The following is a 19,484-nucleotide window of genomic DNA, read 5'->3' on the forward strand; positions in this document are numbered from 1 at the left end:
TGGGGAGGAGTAAAAGAGGAGGTGTGGTGTTACTAGTCATGGAAAATGTCACAGCAGTGCTCAGTCAGGACAGACTGGAGAGCTCACCTAGTGAGGTTTTATGTGTAGAACTGAAAAATAAGAAAGCTATGACCACGTTAATGGGATTATATTATAGATCATCCGCAGGATTTAGAGGAGCAAATTTGTAGAGAGATCACAGACTGTTGCAAGAAATACAAGGTTGTTATAGTAGGTGATTTTAACTTTCCACATACTGTACAAGGGCTGGATGGGAAAGAGTTTGTCAAATGTGTTCAGGAAAGTTTCCTTAATCAGCACGCAAGTCCCAGCCAGACAGAGTATGATACTGGAGTGAGAACTGGCAGGTGACAGAAGTTTGTGTAGGGGAACACTTTGCATCTAGTGATCATAATGCCATTAGATTTAAGGTAATTATGGAAAAGGATAGGTTTGGTCTTTGGGTTGAGATTCTAATGACTAGACAGATTAATGGTTCAATGGGTTGAAGGACCTTTATCTATGCTGTCATGTTCTGTGACTATAACTCTCTATGGAGGTTGATAGGTTTTCCATTAGTCAGGGTGTCAAAGGTTATGGGGAGAAAGCTGAAGGATAATAAATCAGCCATGATGGAATGGTGAGCAGACTTGACGGGCTGAATGGACTAATTCTGTTCCTGTGTTATCTCTCGTGTAGAATAACAGACAGCCAGAAGTGAGTCACAAGCCAAAAAAACGAAGAAAATGTTGTCCGTTGGAATCTTGCCAAGAAATGTCAATTATGAGAACTGTAAGGACCAAATGAAAGTAATATTTGAACGTCCAATCAGCAACCCCACAGGAAATTCTCCTATGCATCCATAATTTATATAAAATAATATACACTAGAGAATTAACAGGATTCAATATATTCCATATTATCATACATACCATGTTACACAATAGCACTGACTGTAAAGATACTGGAGATAATTGACATTCAGTATAGTGGGTAACAGCACATCTCGTCAGGTACTGGAGGGGGTAACTAGGCAGGGCCAATACTGGTTCATCCAGACTAATGCTCTGGACAAATTACACTCTGATGGACAACTGCTTGCTCACTGAAGTCTCACCTCAGTCAGGTGCTGGTCTTGACAACCAATGACATGAAAGCATCCTTCACCTGAGTCAGGTGATGGGTCGGGAGAACCAATGACATTGAAGCATCCTTCACCTGAGTCAGGTGATGGGTCGGAAGAACCAATGACATCGAAGCAGCACAGTGGATAAAATGACCTGACAGGAAGCTGGCCTCGGCTCGAGATAAGGTCACAAACTCCTGTAAGATATTCCCCTTTGCAAATTCATCATCTGGCATGCAGCTAATTACAAATGTGTTGTAGTTACCTACAAATGCCGGTGGTTACTGGGAGAGCAGCAGTACACTGGCCATCATCGTGGCCTGTGCTCTTGGCATGTGTGTTCCAGAGGATATATTACAGATCTGAGCAAATCCCCACCTACCACACCGATCCTCCCAGTGACCCATCACAGCAACCGGAAGCCAGCTGTTGCATTAAAGGCTGATTCCTGAATATCAATCAATCAATCCCCACCTGTTGGCCACATTTTTTATAGTAAGTGAACACATTTAAAAAAATACACCATTTGTTTAATGACCCCTGTGTCTTTTCTTCATAATTGTCCTGGAGTTGTCAAGTCACTCTGTCAGGTTAGCACTGTGTGTAGCCCAGCTGTCTAATCACCGAGTTTCAAACTATCTGGTGATTTGTTCTGTTAAAAAAATACACGACTGATGATAAACCACCACAAATAGCTGCCAGTTATTGAAATTTACATAGTACAGGGTTAATTCTCCAAACCGCTGAGGCCTGTGTATAGGCCAGATCCTCTCAACATTTCACATGGCCTCTGCGTGTCATACTGCTGTCCAATCCTCGGCTCCTCCAAACAGGCTGTGAACCACGCCTTTCCCCCAAAGTTCCTGTGGAACGATAGCACCATGGCCTTCATTACTTGTTGCTTTCTGCTGTCGTGTCAGCCGGCAATTTCTCGCCGGGACTGACCTCTGGTTCCCACAACAGGAACTCATGAAGTAATGTGTTTACTGTCTCTGGACACTCCATCATCACCATGTGGCTCCCCTCGTCGATGACCTTCAAGAAGGCGATTAACAGGATCTGATGGGTAAAGGAATCAGTAATTAATCAGACACCTTGTTCTTCCTTAGCAGGTTCCACCCCCTCACAAGCTGCTGTGATGGGAGCCCCACAGTTTCAGCCACACCACCTCTCAGATAAAGTGTAAACCTTGGGCTCTGGAACACAGTGTAGAGAAGTGTACAGTCGTACACTTTGGTAGAAGGAATAAAGATGTAGACTATTTTCTAAAAGGGAGAAAATTCAAAAATCAGAGGTGCAAAGAGACTTAGGAGACCTTGTGCAGGATACCCTAAAACTTAACTTGCAGGTTGAGTCAGTGGTAAGGAAGGCAAATGCAATGTTAGCATTCATTTTGAGAGGAGTAGAATATAAAAGCAAGGATGTAATGCTGAGGCTTTATACGGCAGTGGATGGACCACATTTGGAAGTATTGTGAGCAGTTTGGGGCTCCTTATCTAAAAAAGTAACTGCTGGCATTGGAGAGAGTCCAGAAGAAGTTCATGAGAATGATTCTGGGAATGAAAGAGTTAACTTATGAGGCGTGGTTGATGGCTCTGGGCCTGTACTTGCTGGAGTTTAGAAGAATGAGGGGTAAATCTCACAGAAACCTATTAAATATTGAAAGAATAGCGTGGACATGTAGAGGATGTTTCCTATGGTGGGAAATCCTGAACCAAAGTCTCAAAATAAAAGGGCATCTCTTTAGAACAGAGATGAGGAGGAATTTCTTGAGCCAAAGGGTGGTAAGTCTGCGAACTCACTGCCACAGATGGCTGTGCAGGCCAAGTTACTGGGAATATTTAAGGTGGAGGTTAATCGGTTCTTAATTATCAGGATGTCAACAATTTCAGAGAGAAGGCAGAAGAATGGATTTGAGAGGGATAATAAAACAAACATGATGGAAAGGCAGAGCAGACTCAATGGGCTGAATGGCCTAATTCTGCTCCTATGTTTTATGGTGTTACGGCCGCAAAGAGATGTGACAGGGTTGAGACACTGGGACAATATGGTTTGTGAATCCCAAATTTCGTGCATCAGAGTGAGAGCCGTGGGTGCGAAGGGAACCAGTTACCTCAGCCATACGTTGGTCTTCATCTACTGGGACGAACTTGTCGTGTAGCCCATGTACCAGCAGTACTGGCACAGTCAGCTCAGCATGGTACACCTCGTCACCCTCTGGCCAGTACTGACCACTCATCATTGCCCGCAGCACAAACGAGGTAATCTTGAATGCGTTCCCCTCCTTCAACAGCTGTTTCTCCTTTGCCCCCTGGCGTGCAAACGCCGCTCTGAAAGGCGAAGGATGACCAGTCAATACACAGTGCAGTAACAACTCTCTCATAGACAGCAGGGTCACAATCAGAGCCAGCCAGCTCCGGCTGACCATTCAACCTCTCACCACTGCTTCATCTTTCTATATTTTCTTGCAGACTGAACCAGCTCACATTCTTGCATATTCCCTAGCACCTGTGCCTCTTAACCACCTGTCTGCATTAGCCCGATACCTCCCACTCTGCCCGTGTCTCCCGATACCTCCCACCCTGCCCGTGTCTCCCAGTACCACCCATCCTGCCCGTGTCTCCCGATACCTCCCACTCTGCCCGTGTCTCCCGACACCACCCACTCTGCCCGTGTCTCCCAGTACCACCCACCCTGCCCGTGTCTCCCGACACCACCCACCCTGCCCGTGTTTCCCAGTACCACCCACCCTGCCCGTGTCTCCCGACACCACCCACCCTGCCCGTGTTTCCCAGTACCACCCACCCTGCCCGTGTGTCCCGACACCACCCACCCTGCCCGTGTCTCCTGCCACCACCCACCCTGCCCGTGTGTCCCGACACCACCCACCCTGCCCGTGTCTCCCGACACCACCCACCTTGCCCGTGTCTCCCGCCACCACCCACCCTGCCCGTGTGTCCCGACACCACCCACCCTGCCCGTGTTTCCCGACACCACCCACCCTGCCCGTGTTTCCCGACACCACCCACCTTGCCCGTGTTTCCCGACACCACCCACCCTGCCCGTGTCTCCCAGTACCACCCACCCTGCCCGTGTTTCCCGACACCACCCACCCTGCCCGTGTTTCCCGACACCACCCACCTTGCCCGTGTTTCCCGACACCACCCACCCTGCCCGTGTCTCCCAGTACCACCCACCTTGCCCGTGTCTCCCGACACCACCCACCTTGCCCGTGTCTCCCGACACCACCCACCCTGTCCGTGTCTCCCAGTACCACCCACCCTGCCCGTGTTTCCCGACACCACCCACCTTGCCCGTGTTTCCCGACACCATACCACATTCCTCTCCAAACAAATGTTGTCCTCAGCAAGCTTGAACTCAAATCCACACCCTGCTGTGTATTCCACTGGTCACTGCTCCCAATCCCAAAATAGCCCATTTATTCCCATTTTACCCTATCAAGCAACCCTAATCTGTATATTTGCCCCAATATGAGCTCTGAGTTTAGTTAATATTATCTGTGACATGTTATCAAAGGCTGCAGTTTCACATCAAAACATTTCCCTTATCTATTCTGCAGTTGTAGCCTCAAGAAGTTCCACATTTCCCAACCAGTTTTCCTTTCATAATCCCACAGTGATTCCTCCTAATGCTGTTAATATCTCCAAATGCTGTTACCACTTCTCTAATAATAGATTCCCAGATTTTCTGTGCTAGTGTGCCAGTTTGCCTGGGCAATAGTCTACTCCTGGTTTCCTCCCTCGCACTTCTCCTCAGCAGTGAGGTTTAAACTATCCGAGTTCCATTCTGTGGAACAATTTTCTGGTCTTTGGGACCCTAGAAAATGACAATTGGTGTATGCACTGTCTGCACAGGCACATTGATCAGAACAGTGGGATATCACCACCAGCTCCTGGGCTTTATTGACTTTGTTACAATTTCTCGATGCTTGGTTTGTACTGGTGCTACAAATCTTCACTATCTGTTTATTTATTTAGAGATACAGCACGTTAACCGGTTCTTCTAGCCCAAACAGCCCATGCCGCCCAATTACACCCATGTGACCAATCAATTATCTTTGGAACATGGGAGGATACAGGAAGACCCAAGGGAAAGCCACACGGATATAGGGAGAAGGCACAAATCCTTACAGATAACGGTGGGTATTGAACCCAGGTCACTGGTGCTGTAGTGTTACTGCTACACTACTGCACCGCCCTGTATCACTGGAAGGTTTTCCAAGAAGACAGATTCCAAACAGTTGATTAATTTCTATACTATTTACTTATTCCCGTACATAACTTCCCTGTCCTGGTCTGTAAAGAATCCTCATTGAGCCACCTTGTATTCTACGAGGTTCCTGCATTCTGTTTACGTGTTTGATATATCAGTGTCAAACCCAGTAACTTTATTCCCAACATCCAACTGTCTTGGGCTTGCACCATAGTTAGATTTTGCACTGTTCACTAAAACTCCTTTACATCTCACGTGGAGAGTTGCCAACCTCCCAGGATTATCCAGAAATTCATCCGGTGGAGACTCATGCACCAACATCGGAGGACAACCACCGAGAATAAAAGCAGAAAATACTGGAGATACTCAGCGAGATAGGCAGTGCCTGTGGGGAGAGAAACCATTTACGTTTCTGATCCAGCTTTTTATGCTTTTATTTCTTATTTCCACCTTTTTGCTTTTCAAAAAGTTATGAGGGACCTTTTCAGAATTTACTTTCCACCGTTCACTGTTCATTGATGTCAAAAGCATCTCAGATTTTTAAAAAAGAGGCAGGTCACGGTGCATGGTTATCAGGAGACAGGCTGCCGTGCAGGTTACCAGAAGGGTAGCTACGTCCCTTGAGCTGGAACCAGGTTCCAGAGTTGAGTTTCAGTGCCCAGCGCATCCCACACCACCACCTGTCCTTACTTGAGGAAACTCCAGACCAGGCAGGGCGAGAGGCAGTGTAGCACGCAGGTGGGCAGGTTGAAGATGGAGCAGAGACTGGGCTCCAGGGCTGTCGGACCACCCCCGTTTATCATCACCACCTTGTGAACTTGGTCAGGATATTCGTGAGCCAGGAAGGTGCAGAAGGAGACACTGCAAGAGGAATATCTGAGGTGAGGTCTGGACAGTCACTGACAACCCCAGCTCTCACCCAATCACCAACACCCCACCCACACCAATTAGAGTCACAGAGCATTACAAACCCTTCAGCCCATCCAGTCCATGTTATTCTGCCTAGTCCCAGTGATCTGCACCTGGACCATAACGCTTCATACTCCTCCCATCCATATATTTATCCAAGTTTCTCTTAAATGTTAAAATCAAATTCCTCCGGCACTTCTGTGAGCAGCTTGTTCCACACTCTCACCACCCTCTGAGTAGAGACATCCCCCCTACTGCTTCACCTTTCACTTTAACCCATGACCTCTAGTCTAGCAACACACACAAAATGCTGGTGGGACGCTTGAATTTCCAGCATCTGCAGATTTCCTTGTGTTTACCTCTTGTCTAGTCTCCCCAACCTCAGTGGGAAAAGCCTGCTTGTATTCTATACCCCTCATAATTTTGTATATGTCTATCCAATCTCTTCTCAATCTCCTAAACTCCAGGAAATAAAGTCCAACCCTATTCTTTGTTCTAACCTTTCCCTGAAACACATGTCCTCAAGTCTTGGCAACATCTTTGTACAACCTCAACCCTTCCCGGGGCTTCCCCATCAGCTGCCTCTGTTCCCTCGCCTGCCCCTCAATATGAACGTGGTAAGTTCCAGTCACACTCTGCACCATTCAGCAAGGAACCACCGACGCCATTTCTCAACAGCAGTTCTGGGGAGCAGGGAATCAGAGAGAAGCTACAGTATCGTGCTGGCGACCACTCTGCACCTTTAGTGTGGGCTCTTACAATTCCACCTTCCTCCCGCACATTGTGTCTGTTGACCTGCAGCTCACGTTTCTCTCAGGCACACCCTTCACCCTCCTTACCCCTTCTCTCCAAACCCCTCACCTTCCTCCCTCACCTTCTCTCATTTTCCTTCTGCCTTCTCTTTGCCTCCCCTCCTCTCCCACTGAACACTCTCCCGACACAGGCAGACACCTCACTGAGGAAGGCATCGTAGCCCGAGATGGCCGAGGCCTGCGTGAGCCCTTGGGAAAATCAGTGGCCAGGGAAGGTCCCTCACGTCTGCAGCCAATTCATGCCCCTCCGCTTCCCCTGCCCAAGCCCATATGTAATCCCAGGTGACAGACACCTACCCGTAAGAGTGTCCGATCAGGACGTTACGCCGTTTGCAGTACCGTTTGAAGATGGACCGCATGTCTTCCCGCAGCGCATAGAAGGTGTAGGCAGCGCCCACGCGGGGTGCTGTGCTGGAGCCGTGTCCGGCCAGGTCAGGTGCCACCACCTCGTAGCCGAGCCGCCCGAAGAAGTCCAGCTGTTCCCGCCAGATGTCGAGGGAGCCACCGACGCCGTGGATGAAGAAGAGGGCCACGTCCGAGTGTGTTCCCTTGCAGCTGGTGATGCGCTTCTTGCAGTCGATCAACACCGTGCGCTTGGGTTTGCGCCGTCTCCGCTTGGCACTGCCCAGGTCCGGGGGTGCAGCACCTGGCTGCGGAGGGACGGCAGCGCCACCGGGCTCCGGTACCTCCACCTCCAGCGTTGCGGGCGGCTCCCCACCGAGGCAGGGCAAGATGTCAGAACGCACCACGTCGCCCAGGTTTTCGATGACTAGCTGTCCGCCACGGTAGACGGAGATTCTGCGCCGGCAGTGGACCACACCCCTACCGGAGTCCTGCTCCTCTTCCTCTTCTGCCGCCTGCTCGTCCGTCCGGTTGGGCACGATGTGCCTGACCCGCAACACCCGTCCCGGCTTCACCTCCACGTACTCGTAGCCGTCGGCGGACTCCACGCTCTCAATGGTTCCCACCACGTTCAGCGGCTGTCCGGTGAGGCAGCAGAGGATACCCTCGGTGATACTGGTCAACATGCTGGTCCTGGCGACACAGACACAAGGTGTGAGACGGGACCCGCAATACCCTAACCGCGCTGGTATAGCGCCTTCTCACCACACCCTCCGCTCAGCAACGAGCCGCCACCGAGACACACTTTGAACCATTGGTGGAACCGACAGAGACCCCCCACCCAGTGTAGACACCGGCTGCCCCACCCACACCACCATTTGCCCCGCCCCTCTCCCCACACCACCGACCGGGTTCAGTAACAGCTACTTGCTTACAACCATTGAAAAGACCTGCACATCCCTCATCACTACCTCAGTCTGCAGATTCCGCTACAAATCTTGAGCAGTGGACGCAAAATGATGGAAGATCTCAGCAGGTCAGAATGCCGCCTGACTTGTGTGTGTGTGTGTGTGTGTGTGTGTGTGTGTGTGTGTGTGTGTGTGTGTGTGTGTGTGTGTGTGTGTGTGTGTGTGTGTGTGTGTGTGTGTGTGTGTGTGTGTGTGTGTGTGTGTGTGTGTGTGTGTGTGTGTGAGAGAGAGTGAGAGAGGGGGATATGTTTTTCAGTCTTACTGTCTTGGCTAACATGTTTCTGTATCTCCTACCAGATGGCAGCAGATTGATCAGTGTCCAGGATGGAAAGGGTCTTTAATGATGTTATGAGAGTTGTAGATTGTCTGCAGGTCCGGTAGTTGAGTCCCAATGATGTGCTGAGCCATCCTAATCACCCGTTGGAGTGCTTTCTGATCTGTCTTGCTACAGCTAGAGTCCCACACTGTCAGTCCATATGTCAGTATGCCCTCTATCGCACATCGATAAAAGTTAGCCAGCAATTTTTGAGGCAGATTAGCTCTCCTTAAGCACCTCAAGAAGCAAAGAAGCATAGTCGCTGTTGTGCGTTCCCTGCTATCAAGGTTGTGTTGACGGACCTCAGTGAAGTTCATCCCCAAAAACTTGAAACTAGAGATCGTTTCCACTACCTCACCATTTATAAATGGCAGGGCTTCTCTGGACATTTTCCCTTTTTGAAGTCAATTCTCTTTTCTTTTGTCTTGATGCTGAGTGATCTGTTGTGGTTCCTGCACCAGTCAGACAGTTTCAACACCTTAGTTTTTATTTTGTGAATGCTGCTGATCTGATGCTGTGTCTGTGATGCTGCTTCAAGTAAATTTTTCATATTTGTGCGTATGACAATTACCTCTACTTTGCCTTTGTAGCGCTTTGTCGGGTCCCGTCACCAGTACTCAGACACGTCAGCCATGGACAGGACACTGCCGCCTCAGTCCTACAGTAGAATTAGACTACTATCGCTGGTGCAATTGTCGCTGGGCTCTCCCTGGAGCACCAAGCGGCCGTTGCCACTGTGCCGGGGTGGGGCTCCCACTCTTTCACCTCTCACAACACTGGCTCCCGAGTTAGGATAGAAATATCAAATAGATAGATAGATAGATAGATAGATACTTTATTCATCCCCATGGGGAAATTCCAACTTTTTTCCAATGTCCCATACACTTGTTGTAGCAAAACTAATTACATACAATACTTAACTCAATAAAAAAATATGATATGCATCTAAATCACTATCTCAAAAGCATTAATAATAGCTTTTAAAAAGTTCTTAAGTCCTGGCGGTAGAATTGTAAAGCCTAATGGCATTGGGGAGTATTGACCTCTTCATCCTGTCTGAGGAGCATTGCATCGATAGTAACCTGTCGCTGAAACTGCTTCTCTGTCTCTGGATGGTGCTATGTAGAGGATGTTCAGAGTTATCCATAATTGACCGTAGCCTACTCAGCGCCCTTCGCTCAGCTACCGATGTTAAACTCTCCAGTACTTTGCCCACGACAGAGCCCGCCTTCCTTACCAGCTTATTAAGACGTGAGGCGTCCCTCTTCTTAATGCTTCCTCCCCAACACGCCACCACAAAGAAGAGGGCGCTCTCCACAACTGACCTATAGAACATCTTCAGCATCTCACCACAGACATTGAATGACGCCAACCTTCTTAGGAAGTACAGTCGCCTCTGTGCCTTCCTGCACAAGGCATCTGTGTTGGCAGTCCAGTCTAGCTTCTCGTCTAACTGTACTCCCAGATACTTGTAGGTCTTAACCTGCTCCACACATTCTCCATTAATGATCACTGGCTCCATATGAGGCCTAGATCTCCTAAAGTCCACCACCATCTCCAAGCAGACACTTGTGGTGAGGGGGGAGGTCTAGAGGTGATTTATGAGGCAAAATTTTAAAGTGTTGGGTACCGTGGAAGTGGTGGAAGCAATCTTTAAGAGGCATTTGGATAGATATCTGAACAGGTCGAGAATGGAGGGAAATGGAACATGTGCAGGTGGATGGGGCTAGTTTTAGATTCTATACACCTGAATTACACCCCCTCACAGCCTCCTCCCATCCAGGAAGTACAGTCCCAGGCTCACCAATCTCCCTTCATAAATACACCATCCCAGGTAACATCCTGGTGCATCCCCTCTGCAACCCCTCCAGTGCAGATCTCCAGCTAAGGTCTGAACAAGGTTTATTTTCATTCCCCCTTTCCCTCTTCTTCTGGCCTCTTGCCTCCTTTTACCTGCCTATAACCTCACCCTCCACCCTCCTTATTCTGGCTTCTTCCCTTTCCAATGAAGGGCCTTGGCCCGAAGCCTCAACTGTTTATTCCTCTCCATGGACGCTGCCTGGCCTGATGAGTTCCTCCAGCATTTTGTATGTGCTGCTCTAGGTTTCCAGCATCTGCAGAATCTCTTGTATTAAGGGTTTATAAAGTTGAAGTATCAACTCCATAATTCTTTATTCAATGCCCCAACTAATGAAGGCCAAAACATGTTTGCCTTCCTAACCATATTGTCTGTCAGTGTTGCCATCTTCATGGATCTATAGTCCCTCTGTCTCTCAGTATTCCCTACGACACTTCCATTCATGGCGTCTGCCCCATCCTCATCAGCGCATTACAATTGTCTGGAGAATGATTCCAGGAATGAAAAGGTTAACACATCTGGACCGTTTAATAGCTCTGGGCCTGTACTCACTGGAGTTTAGAAGAATGAGTCGGGATCTCATTGAAACCTACTGAATATTAAAAGTCTGAGACAGAATGGATGTGGAGAGGATATTTCCAATAGTGGGGGAATCTTGGACCAGAGGGCACAGCCTCAGAATTGAGGGACATCAATTTAGAACAGAGATGAAGAGATATTTCTTCAGCCAGAGGATGGTGACTCTGTGGAATTCACTGCCACAGACAGCTGTGGAGGCCAAGACATAGAGTATATTTAAAGCAGAGGTTGGTAGGTTTTTGATTAGTCAGGGTGTCAAAGGTTATGGGGAGAAGGCAGGAGAATGTGGTTGAGAGGGACCATAAATCAGCCATGATGGAATGCTGGAGCAGATTCAATTCTGTTCCTATGTCATGCTCCATCTGCAATTTACATAGAACAGTACAGCAGTGAACAAGGCCATTCATCCATTAATGTTGTGCTGGAATACCATACTCAACCTGTTTCCCCAACACTTGGCTATCATAGGGTGAATGCCCTTCAGTTTACTGCCTGCCTGCCAAAGCAACAAAAATCCATACTCCAGTACAGATTTCATACATTCCCTAAATCCTTTCCACATACTGTAGCGTAGCGAGGGTACCACGGTAGTGTAGTGGTTAATGCAACACCATTAGCTCAGAGCATTAACGAGTTCAGAGTTCAAATCTGGCAACATCTATAAAGAGTTTGTCCATTCATCCCTGGATCGCGTGGGTTTCCTGCAGGTGACCCAGTTTCCTCCCACAGTCTAAAAGCGTAACAATTAGTAGGTTAGTTGGTCACTGTAAATTGTCCTGTGATTAGGCTCGGGTCAAATAGGTGGGTTGCTGGACAGTGTGGCTCATTGGGCTGGAGGGGCCTGTTCTGCGCTGTATCTCTAAGTAAATAAAATAATAAAATCCAAGGTTCAACCAGACGATAAAGTTTATGAAATACAACTCAATAAGCCAGAGATGGAAAGCAAGAATGTTTCACTGCTCATTACCCCTTGGGATAACACTCTTCCACTGTGCCACTTCTTTTTTCATTCTGAATAATACACACAAAATGCCGGTGGAATTCAGCAGGTCAAGCAGCCTCCATGGAAATGAACAAACAGTTGATGTTTTGGGCTGAAACCCTTTTTCAGAACTGGAAAGGAAGGGGAAGAAGCCAGAATAAGAAGGTGGGGAGAGGGGAAGGAGGATAGCTTGAAGGTGGTAGGTGAAGCCAGGTGGGTGGGAAAGGTAAAGGCTGGAGAAGAAGAAATCTGATAAGGAGAGGAGAGTGGACCATAAGAGAAAGGGAAGGAGGACGGGACCCGAAGGAGGTGATAGGCAGGTGATGAGAGGTGAGCATGTTTAGAATCTCTTCTGCTTTCTGCTGTTGTTTTACCTCAGTGCATAGTTGGTAATGATTTAAAATATGCAAAACAAGCTTTTCACTGTATCTTGGTACTGTACATTGTGACAATAACAAACCAATTCTAATTCCCATTCCCATCACAAGTAAATCCAGGGAGAACTCAGCAGGATACGCAGCCCCTGGGCAGAGAGAAATCATTCACCATAAGACCACAATATATACGAGCAGAATTAAGCCATTTGACCCATCAAGTCTGCTCTGCCATTTCATCATGGTTAATCCAGGATCCTGCTCAATATCATACACCTGTCTTCTCCATGTATCTGCAAATTAACTTTTAGTGAATCCTCCCAAGTCTCATTACATCTCAGATTTTTGAATGTTCTCTCTATTTAGAAAATAATCTACCCTTTAATTGCTTCTTCCAAAATACATGACGGTACACTTCCCAACACTGTATTCCATCTGCCGCTTCTTTGCCCATTCACCAAATCTGTCAAAGTCCTTCTGTAGCCTCTCTACTTCCACAAAACTACTGCCCTTCCACCTATCTTTGTATCATCTGCAAACTTTGCCACAAAGCCATCAATTCTGTCACCCAAGTCATTGACATATATCATAAAAAAGAAGCAGTCCCAATACAGTCCCCTCTGGAACACCACGAGTCACAGATAGCCAATCAGAAAAAGCTCCCTTTATTCCTACTCTTCACATCCTGCCAATCAGCTACTGCTTTATCCATGCTAGTATACTTCCTTTAATACCATGGACTTAACTTGTTAAGCAGCCTCGTGTGGTAGCTTGAAAATCCAAGTAGACAACATCCACCAATTATCCGTTGTCAATGCTGCTTGTTATTTCTTCAAAAAATTCCAACAGATTTGTCAGGCAAGATTTTCCCTCGAGGAAACCATGCTGACTAGAGTCTATTTTATCATGTACCACCAAGTACCCCGAGATCTCATCCTTAATAAATTACTCCAACATCTTCCCAACCACTGAGGTCAAACTAACTGGAGTGTAGTTTCCTTTCTTCTGCCTCTCTCCCTTCTTGAAAAACAGAGAGACATTTGTGATTTTCCATTTCTCCATTACCACACCAATTTAATTCTTGAAAGATCATTAATAATGTCTCCACAATCTCTTCAGCCAACACCTTAAGAACCCTGGTGTGTACACCATCTGGTCCAGGTGACTTATCTACCTTCAGACCTTTCAGTTTTCCAAGAAGTTTCTCCCAAGTAACGGCAACCTCACACACTTCTGGCCCCCTGACACTCTGGAACCTCCAGCATACAGCTAGTGTCTTCCACATTGAAGACTGATGCAAAATAGTTACTCATTCTGTCCACCTTTTCCTTGTCCCCCATTACTTCTCCCCAGCATCATTTTCCAATGATCTGATATCCACTCTCACTTCTCTTTTATACTTTATGTACCTGAAGAGACTTTTAGTATCCTCTTTATTATTGTTTAGCTTACCTTCATATTCATCATAATGACTTTTTAGTTGCCTTCTGTTGGTTTTTAAAAGTTCCTCAATCCTCTAAATTCTCACTAATTTTTGCTTTATTATATGCCCTTCTTTGGCTTTGACTTCTCTTGTTAGCCACAATTGTATCTTGCCTTTAAGAACACTTCTTTCTTTCTGCTTCCAGATATTCCAGCCATTGCTGCTCTGCTATCATCCCTGCCAGGGTTCTTCTCCAATATTTTTGCCAGTTTTGTTTTCTCTTGTTAATGTTCTTTTCCAATCAACTTTTGCCAACTCCTCTTTCATGTCTCTGTACACAAACAAGAGGAAATCTGCACATGCTGAAAATCCAAGTAAAACAGACAAAATGCTGGAGGAATTCAGCAGGCCAGGCAGCATCTGTGGAAAAGGGTACAGTCGATGTTTTGGGCTGAGACCCTTCAGCAGGACTGGAGAAAACAAAATCTACTCCTCAATCTTTTCAATCTATTCCTCATGTTTTTCCAGTTCCTCCAGCATTTTGTGTGTGTTGCTCATGTCTCTATAATACCCTTTACTCCACTGTAATGCTGATACATCTGACTTTAGCTTCTCAAATTGCAGGGTGAATTCTGTCATATTATAATCACTGTCTCTTCAGGGTTCCTTTACCTTAAGCTTTCTAACCAATTCTAGTTCATTGTACAACATCCAATCCAGAATAGCTGATCCCCTGGTCATCTCAATGACGAACTGCTCTAAAAAGCCACCTCATAGGCATTCTAGAAATTCCCCTCTTGGGATCCAACACCAAACTGATTCTCCCAATCTACCTGCATATGGAAATGATCATTTAGCATTTACAGTGATATTCATTGGGAAAAAGGCACATGCTGAAGCAGAGACTGTCTTCCTCTTGCCTGAGCTTCTGGGTGGTTCTGACATTTTTTGTTTTTATTTCAGATGCCTCCTTCAGGCCTCCAGGCAATCTGTAAGCCCCACAGTGCAATTCCTGTCAGCAGAGCGCAACAGTTGTGGCTCTGAGGAGTTTGACAGCAACACAGCAGCATGCAGTGCCATGGAGGGATGAGGCACCACAGGCAGGTGAAGCTCCTTCCCCCCCCACCGCCATTCTAACCAATGGGAGCACCAGCGAGAGTGTCTTGAGACCAGCTGTATCACTGTCTGCTACAGGAATTGCAAGCATCTGACCACATGACCCTACAAAGGATTGCCAGGATTGCTGAGAGGATCGTTGGAGTCTCTCTTCCATTCACCAGAGATATTTATCAGGAGGACTGCCTATCGGCATTGTTGATGACCCCTACCATCCATCCACAATCTCTTTGACCTCTACCATTAGGCAAGAGGTGCCAGGACAGAAGCTATTAGGATGGGAAACAGCTTCTTCCACAAGGCCGTAAAACGTCTGAAATCCCTGCCACCACCCAGTCTCATCAAGTATAAACCACAAGTTGTGTTGTACTGTTCACATTTTAACTTGTATCATAAATGCATCATATTATTTGTTAATTTATCTATGGTAATATTACTCTATGTGTTATGTGTATGAGTTATTTGTACTGTGTTGTGCACTTTGGTCCAGAGGAACATTGTTTTCTTTGGAGTTATATATGTGTATGGTTAAATGACAATAAACTGAATTTGAACTTCAATTTAGATCAAACTGTAATCTCACTAGTAGGATAACCCCACACTGAATCTGCGTCTTCCTTTACCCCTAAGCCTAGCACACCATACAGGGAGAACCTTCTCATGGACTTTGTCCATAATCCCCTTTAATTAACAAGAGTCCTAGAATCTGACTAAGAGTTGAGGATGCCATCGTCTACCTGCTGAACCGAGTCTACGCCCACCTGGACAAGCCAGCGAGCACTGTGAGGGTCATGTTTTTTGACTTCTCCAGTGCGTTCAACACCATCCGCCCTGCTCTGCTGGGTGAGAAGCTGACAGTGATGCAGGTGGATGCTTCCCTGGTGTCATGGATTATTGATTACCTGACTGGCAGACCACAGTGCGTGCGCTTGCAACACTGTGTGTCAGACAGAGTGGTCAGCAGCACTGGGGCTCCACAGGGGACTGCCCTGTCTCCCTTTCTCTTCACCATCTACACCTCGGACTTCAACTACAACACAGAGTCTTGCCATCTTCAGAAGTTTTCTGATGACTCTGCCATAGTTGGATGCATCAGCAGGGGAGATGAGGCTGAGTACAGGGCTACGGTGGGAAACTTTGTCACACGGTGTGAGCAGAATCATCTGCAGCTTAATGTGAAAAAGACTAAGGAGCTGGTGGTGGACCTGAGGAGGGCTAAGACACTGGTGACCCCTGTTTCCATCCAAGGGGGTCAGTGTAGACATGGTGGAGGATTACAAATACCTGGGGATATGAATTGACAATAAATTCCACTGGTCAAAGAACACTGAGGCTGTCTACAAGAAGGGTCAGAGCCGTCTTCCTAAGGAGACTGAGGTCCTTTAACATCTGCGGGACGATGCTGAGAATGTTCTACAAGTCTGTGGTGGCCAGTGCTATCATGTTTGCTGTTGTGTGCTGGGGCAGCAGGCTGAGGGTAGCGGACACCAACAGAATCAACAAACTCATTCGTAAGGCCAGTGATGTTGTGGGGATGGAACTGAACTCTCTGACGGTGGTGTCTGAAAAGAGGATGCTGTCCAAGTTGCATGCCATCTTGGACAATGTCTCCCATCCACTCCATAACGTACTGGTTAGGCACAGGAGTACGTTCAGCCAGAGACTCATTCCACCGAGATGCAACACTGAGCGTCATAGGAAGTCATTCCTGCCTGTGGCCATCAAACTTTACAACTCCTCCCTTGGAGTGTCAGACACCCTGAGCCAATAAGCTGGTCCTGGACTTATTTCCACTTGGAATAATTTACTTATTATTATTTAATTATTTATGGTTTTATATTGCTATATTTCTACACTATTCTTGGTTGGTGCGACTGTAACGAAACCCAATTTCCCTCGGGATCAATAAAGTATGTGTGTCTGTACAATGAGTTTAATATACTGACATCCATGAATCTTCTGTAACCAACCAGCCAGGATAGTTTGACATTCAGCCCCCTTCACTCCAAGGAACACAAGCCCAGCCTGTCCAATCTCTCCCCGTAACTAAATCCCTGTAATCAGCCTGGTGAATCCCCTCTGCACTCTGCCTAGCACCACCACATCCTTCATAATCCCTCATGCTGGAACATTCTCAATTTCCAAACTCCAACACTTACAAGCCCAGCCTGTTGACCCCTTCCTCATAAGAAAGGCTGAGCAGTTTCAAGTTCTCGGGTGTCAACCTCTCTGAAGATCGATCCTGGACCCTACCTACTGATCCAATTATAAAGAAGACACAACAGCAACTACATTTCATTAGGAGTTTGAAGAGACTTGGTATGTCACCAAAGATTCTCTCAGGTTTCTGCATAAGCACCGTGGAGAGCGTTCTCGCTGGCGGCATCACCGTCTGGTGGGGAGGACTAGAAAAAGCTGCAGAAAGTTGTAAACTCAGCCAGCTCCATCATGGACACTAGTCTCCCCAGCATCGAGGACATCAGGAATATGGCATCCAGTGTTATGGACCTCATCACCCAGGACATGCCCTCTTCCTATTGCTACCATCCAGGAGAAGGTACAGGAGCCTGAAGACCCACATTCAACATGTTTAGGAACAGCTTCTTCCCTTTTGCCATCAGATTTCTGAATGAACCCATATAAGCTAACTCTATTTTTTCTTTTTTGCACAACTTACTTAATTATATATTGATCCATATATAAATATATATATATATGTGTGTGTGTGTGTGTGTGTGTGTGTGTGTGTAATTGTATGCGTGTGTGTGTATTTAATTATATACCAGCATTGAGTACACACTCACTCACATTTGGCCAGACACACTCACAGCCAGCGCCCCCTACCACCCCACCCCACCCACACAAACACACCCCGCTAGACACACGCACACAGGGTCAGACACACACACACACTCAGCAAGACTTTCAGAGAAACACATATGCCCCCAGCCAGGCAGGCGCGCGCGAGCGCGCGCGCGCACGCACGCACACACACACACACACACACACACACACACACACACACACACACACACACACACACACACACACACACACACACACACACACACACACACACACACACACACACACACCCTGAACGTCTCTCTTCATCAAACCGGTTCGGCTCCAGGGCAATTCATCTCCGCTGCTGCTGCTGATGTTTCACATTGCAGCTACCTGCTTAATCCCAGGGGATTAACTCGATGGCGCTTGTTTCCTCCGGTCAAGAGACAGGCGTTGCTGTAAACCCACAGAAATTATACCAACTCAATCAGTGCACAATCATGTTTATTAAGGCGTTATAGCGGTAACAGACTCCGTACACAACTGTACACTGACTGGGAATTGTGAATGTGGCCAGATACGCAGAAATGGAATTATATCTTATCTTAAATATAAAATCTACGATTCATTTTATGTTCAAAGGAACATCAAGAATATACCGAGAATCTGCAAAGATGCGTGCAGGAAAACGACCCCGCATTCCTTGAAGCCTTGCACTGAACCGATGTAAATTTGAGGAATTCATTCAATGAACAGAATGGCGTTGAAACCAATGCTAAAATAGAAAATGCCCCCTACCTCATTCATAAATGCACACTCCGGGGCTCTTCGAGAAATTGCAGCCGCGCGAACTCTCATTAAAGAGATTAAATATTGCAATAGATTGGAAGAGACAGATGATCGGAACTCGGTATTCTTGCTTTACATTCTGCAGCCGGATTGCAATGTTCACCACAGAATAAATTGCCGAAGATTTGCCTGTGTCGGTGCCCTGTTCCGCTGGATCGCAGCTTTCCAGGTCATTGCAGGATGTCTCCGCTTGTCCTTGATCGCTGCAGAGGAACAGTCCAATCAGCAGCTCGCCGCCTTCCCTCCGCACTGATTGCCACCTCTCCCAGCCATTAAACTCACAGAGTTCGCCGGCAAACTGCTTGTCAATCACATCAATGTAGCCAACCGGCTGCGCCAGGGCGGGCCGGCGCTGGGCTGGTGGGCGTTGAAAATGCGTCAATTGTAGGGAGCGCTGGTCGCGTCTGTCGGCTGTCCGGCTGTCCTCGAGGAAGCTGAGGGTCGATTCCTGTCCCTGCCTGGGGACGCTGAGGGTCGACCCCCGGCCAACTTCAGGGAGAGCACAGCCCACAGGTGAGATAACATTAAAGCGGCCGAACTTGCGGATTTGAACCACTGCAGATGTGCAGTGCAAACAGTTCCAGGGATCTCAAACGTCAGCTCGGATTCTCCCTCCACAGTCACTACCCGACCTCATTTTATAAACACAAGAGATTCTACAGATGCTGAAAATCCAAAAATGTACACACAAAATGCTGGAGGCGCTCAGTAGGTCAGGCACCAGCGATGAAATACATACACAGTGGACGTATTGGGCCCAGACTCTCCTTCGGGACTGGAAAAGAAGGGGGAAGTCACTAGAGGAGAGTT

At 47.3% G+C, this 19,484-nt stretch overlaps 2 protein-coding genes across 8 annotated transcripts in view; one reads left to right on the plus strand and one right to left on the minus strand.

Annotated features, from left to right (window-relative positions):
• borcs8 (BLOC-1 related complex subunit 8) overlaps positions 1-19,484 on the plus strand; it is a 148,484-nt gene that overhangs the window by 70,604 nt on the left and 58,396 nt on the right. The gene's annotated exons all lie outside the window — the stretch shown is intronic.
• Positions 895-18,867, minus strand: LOC140739689 (protein ABHD8-like). The gene is made up of 5 exons (XM_073068073.1): positions 18,624-18,867; positions 7,378-8,115; positions 6,050-6,220; positions 3,240-3,456; positions 895-2,185 (listed from the first exon to the last, which is right to left on the minus strand). The coding sequence occupies exons 1-5, from the start codon at positions 18,626-18,628 to the stop codon at positions 2,018-2,020; spliced, it is 1,299 nt and encodes a 432-aa protein (XP_072924174.1). The 5' UTR covers positions 18,629-18,867; the 3' UTR covers positions 895-2,017.

This window comes from Hemitrygon akajei, chromosome 16 (assembly GCF_048418815.1).
Source record: "Hemitrygon akajei chromosome 16, sHemAka1.3, whole genome shotgun sequence".
NCBI lineage: Eukaryota > Metazoa > Chordata > Chondrichthyes > Myliobatiformes > Dasyatidae > Hemitrygon > Hemitrygon akajei.

Excerpts from the sequence above, each read along its gene's own strand:
- LOC140739689 (XM_073068073.1), bottom strand. Across the intron at positions 6,221-7,377 it reads CTGATCGGACACTCTTACGG|TGTCTCCTTCTGCACCTTCC; the intron begins GTAGGTGTCTGT and ends TTCCTCTTGCAG. Across the intron at positions 2,186-3,239 it reads AAGACCAACGTATGGCTGAG|ATCCTGTTAATCGCCTTCTT; the intron begins GTAACTGGTTCC and ends TTTACCCATCAG.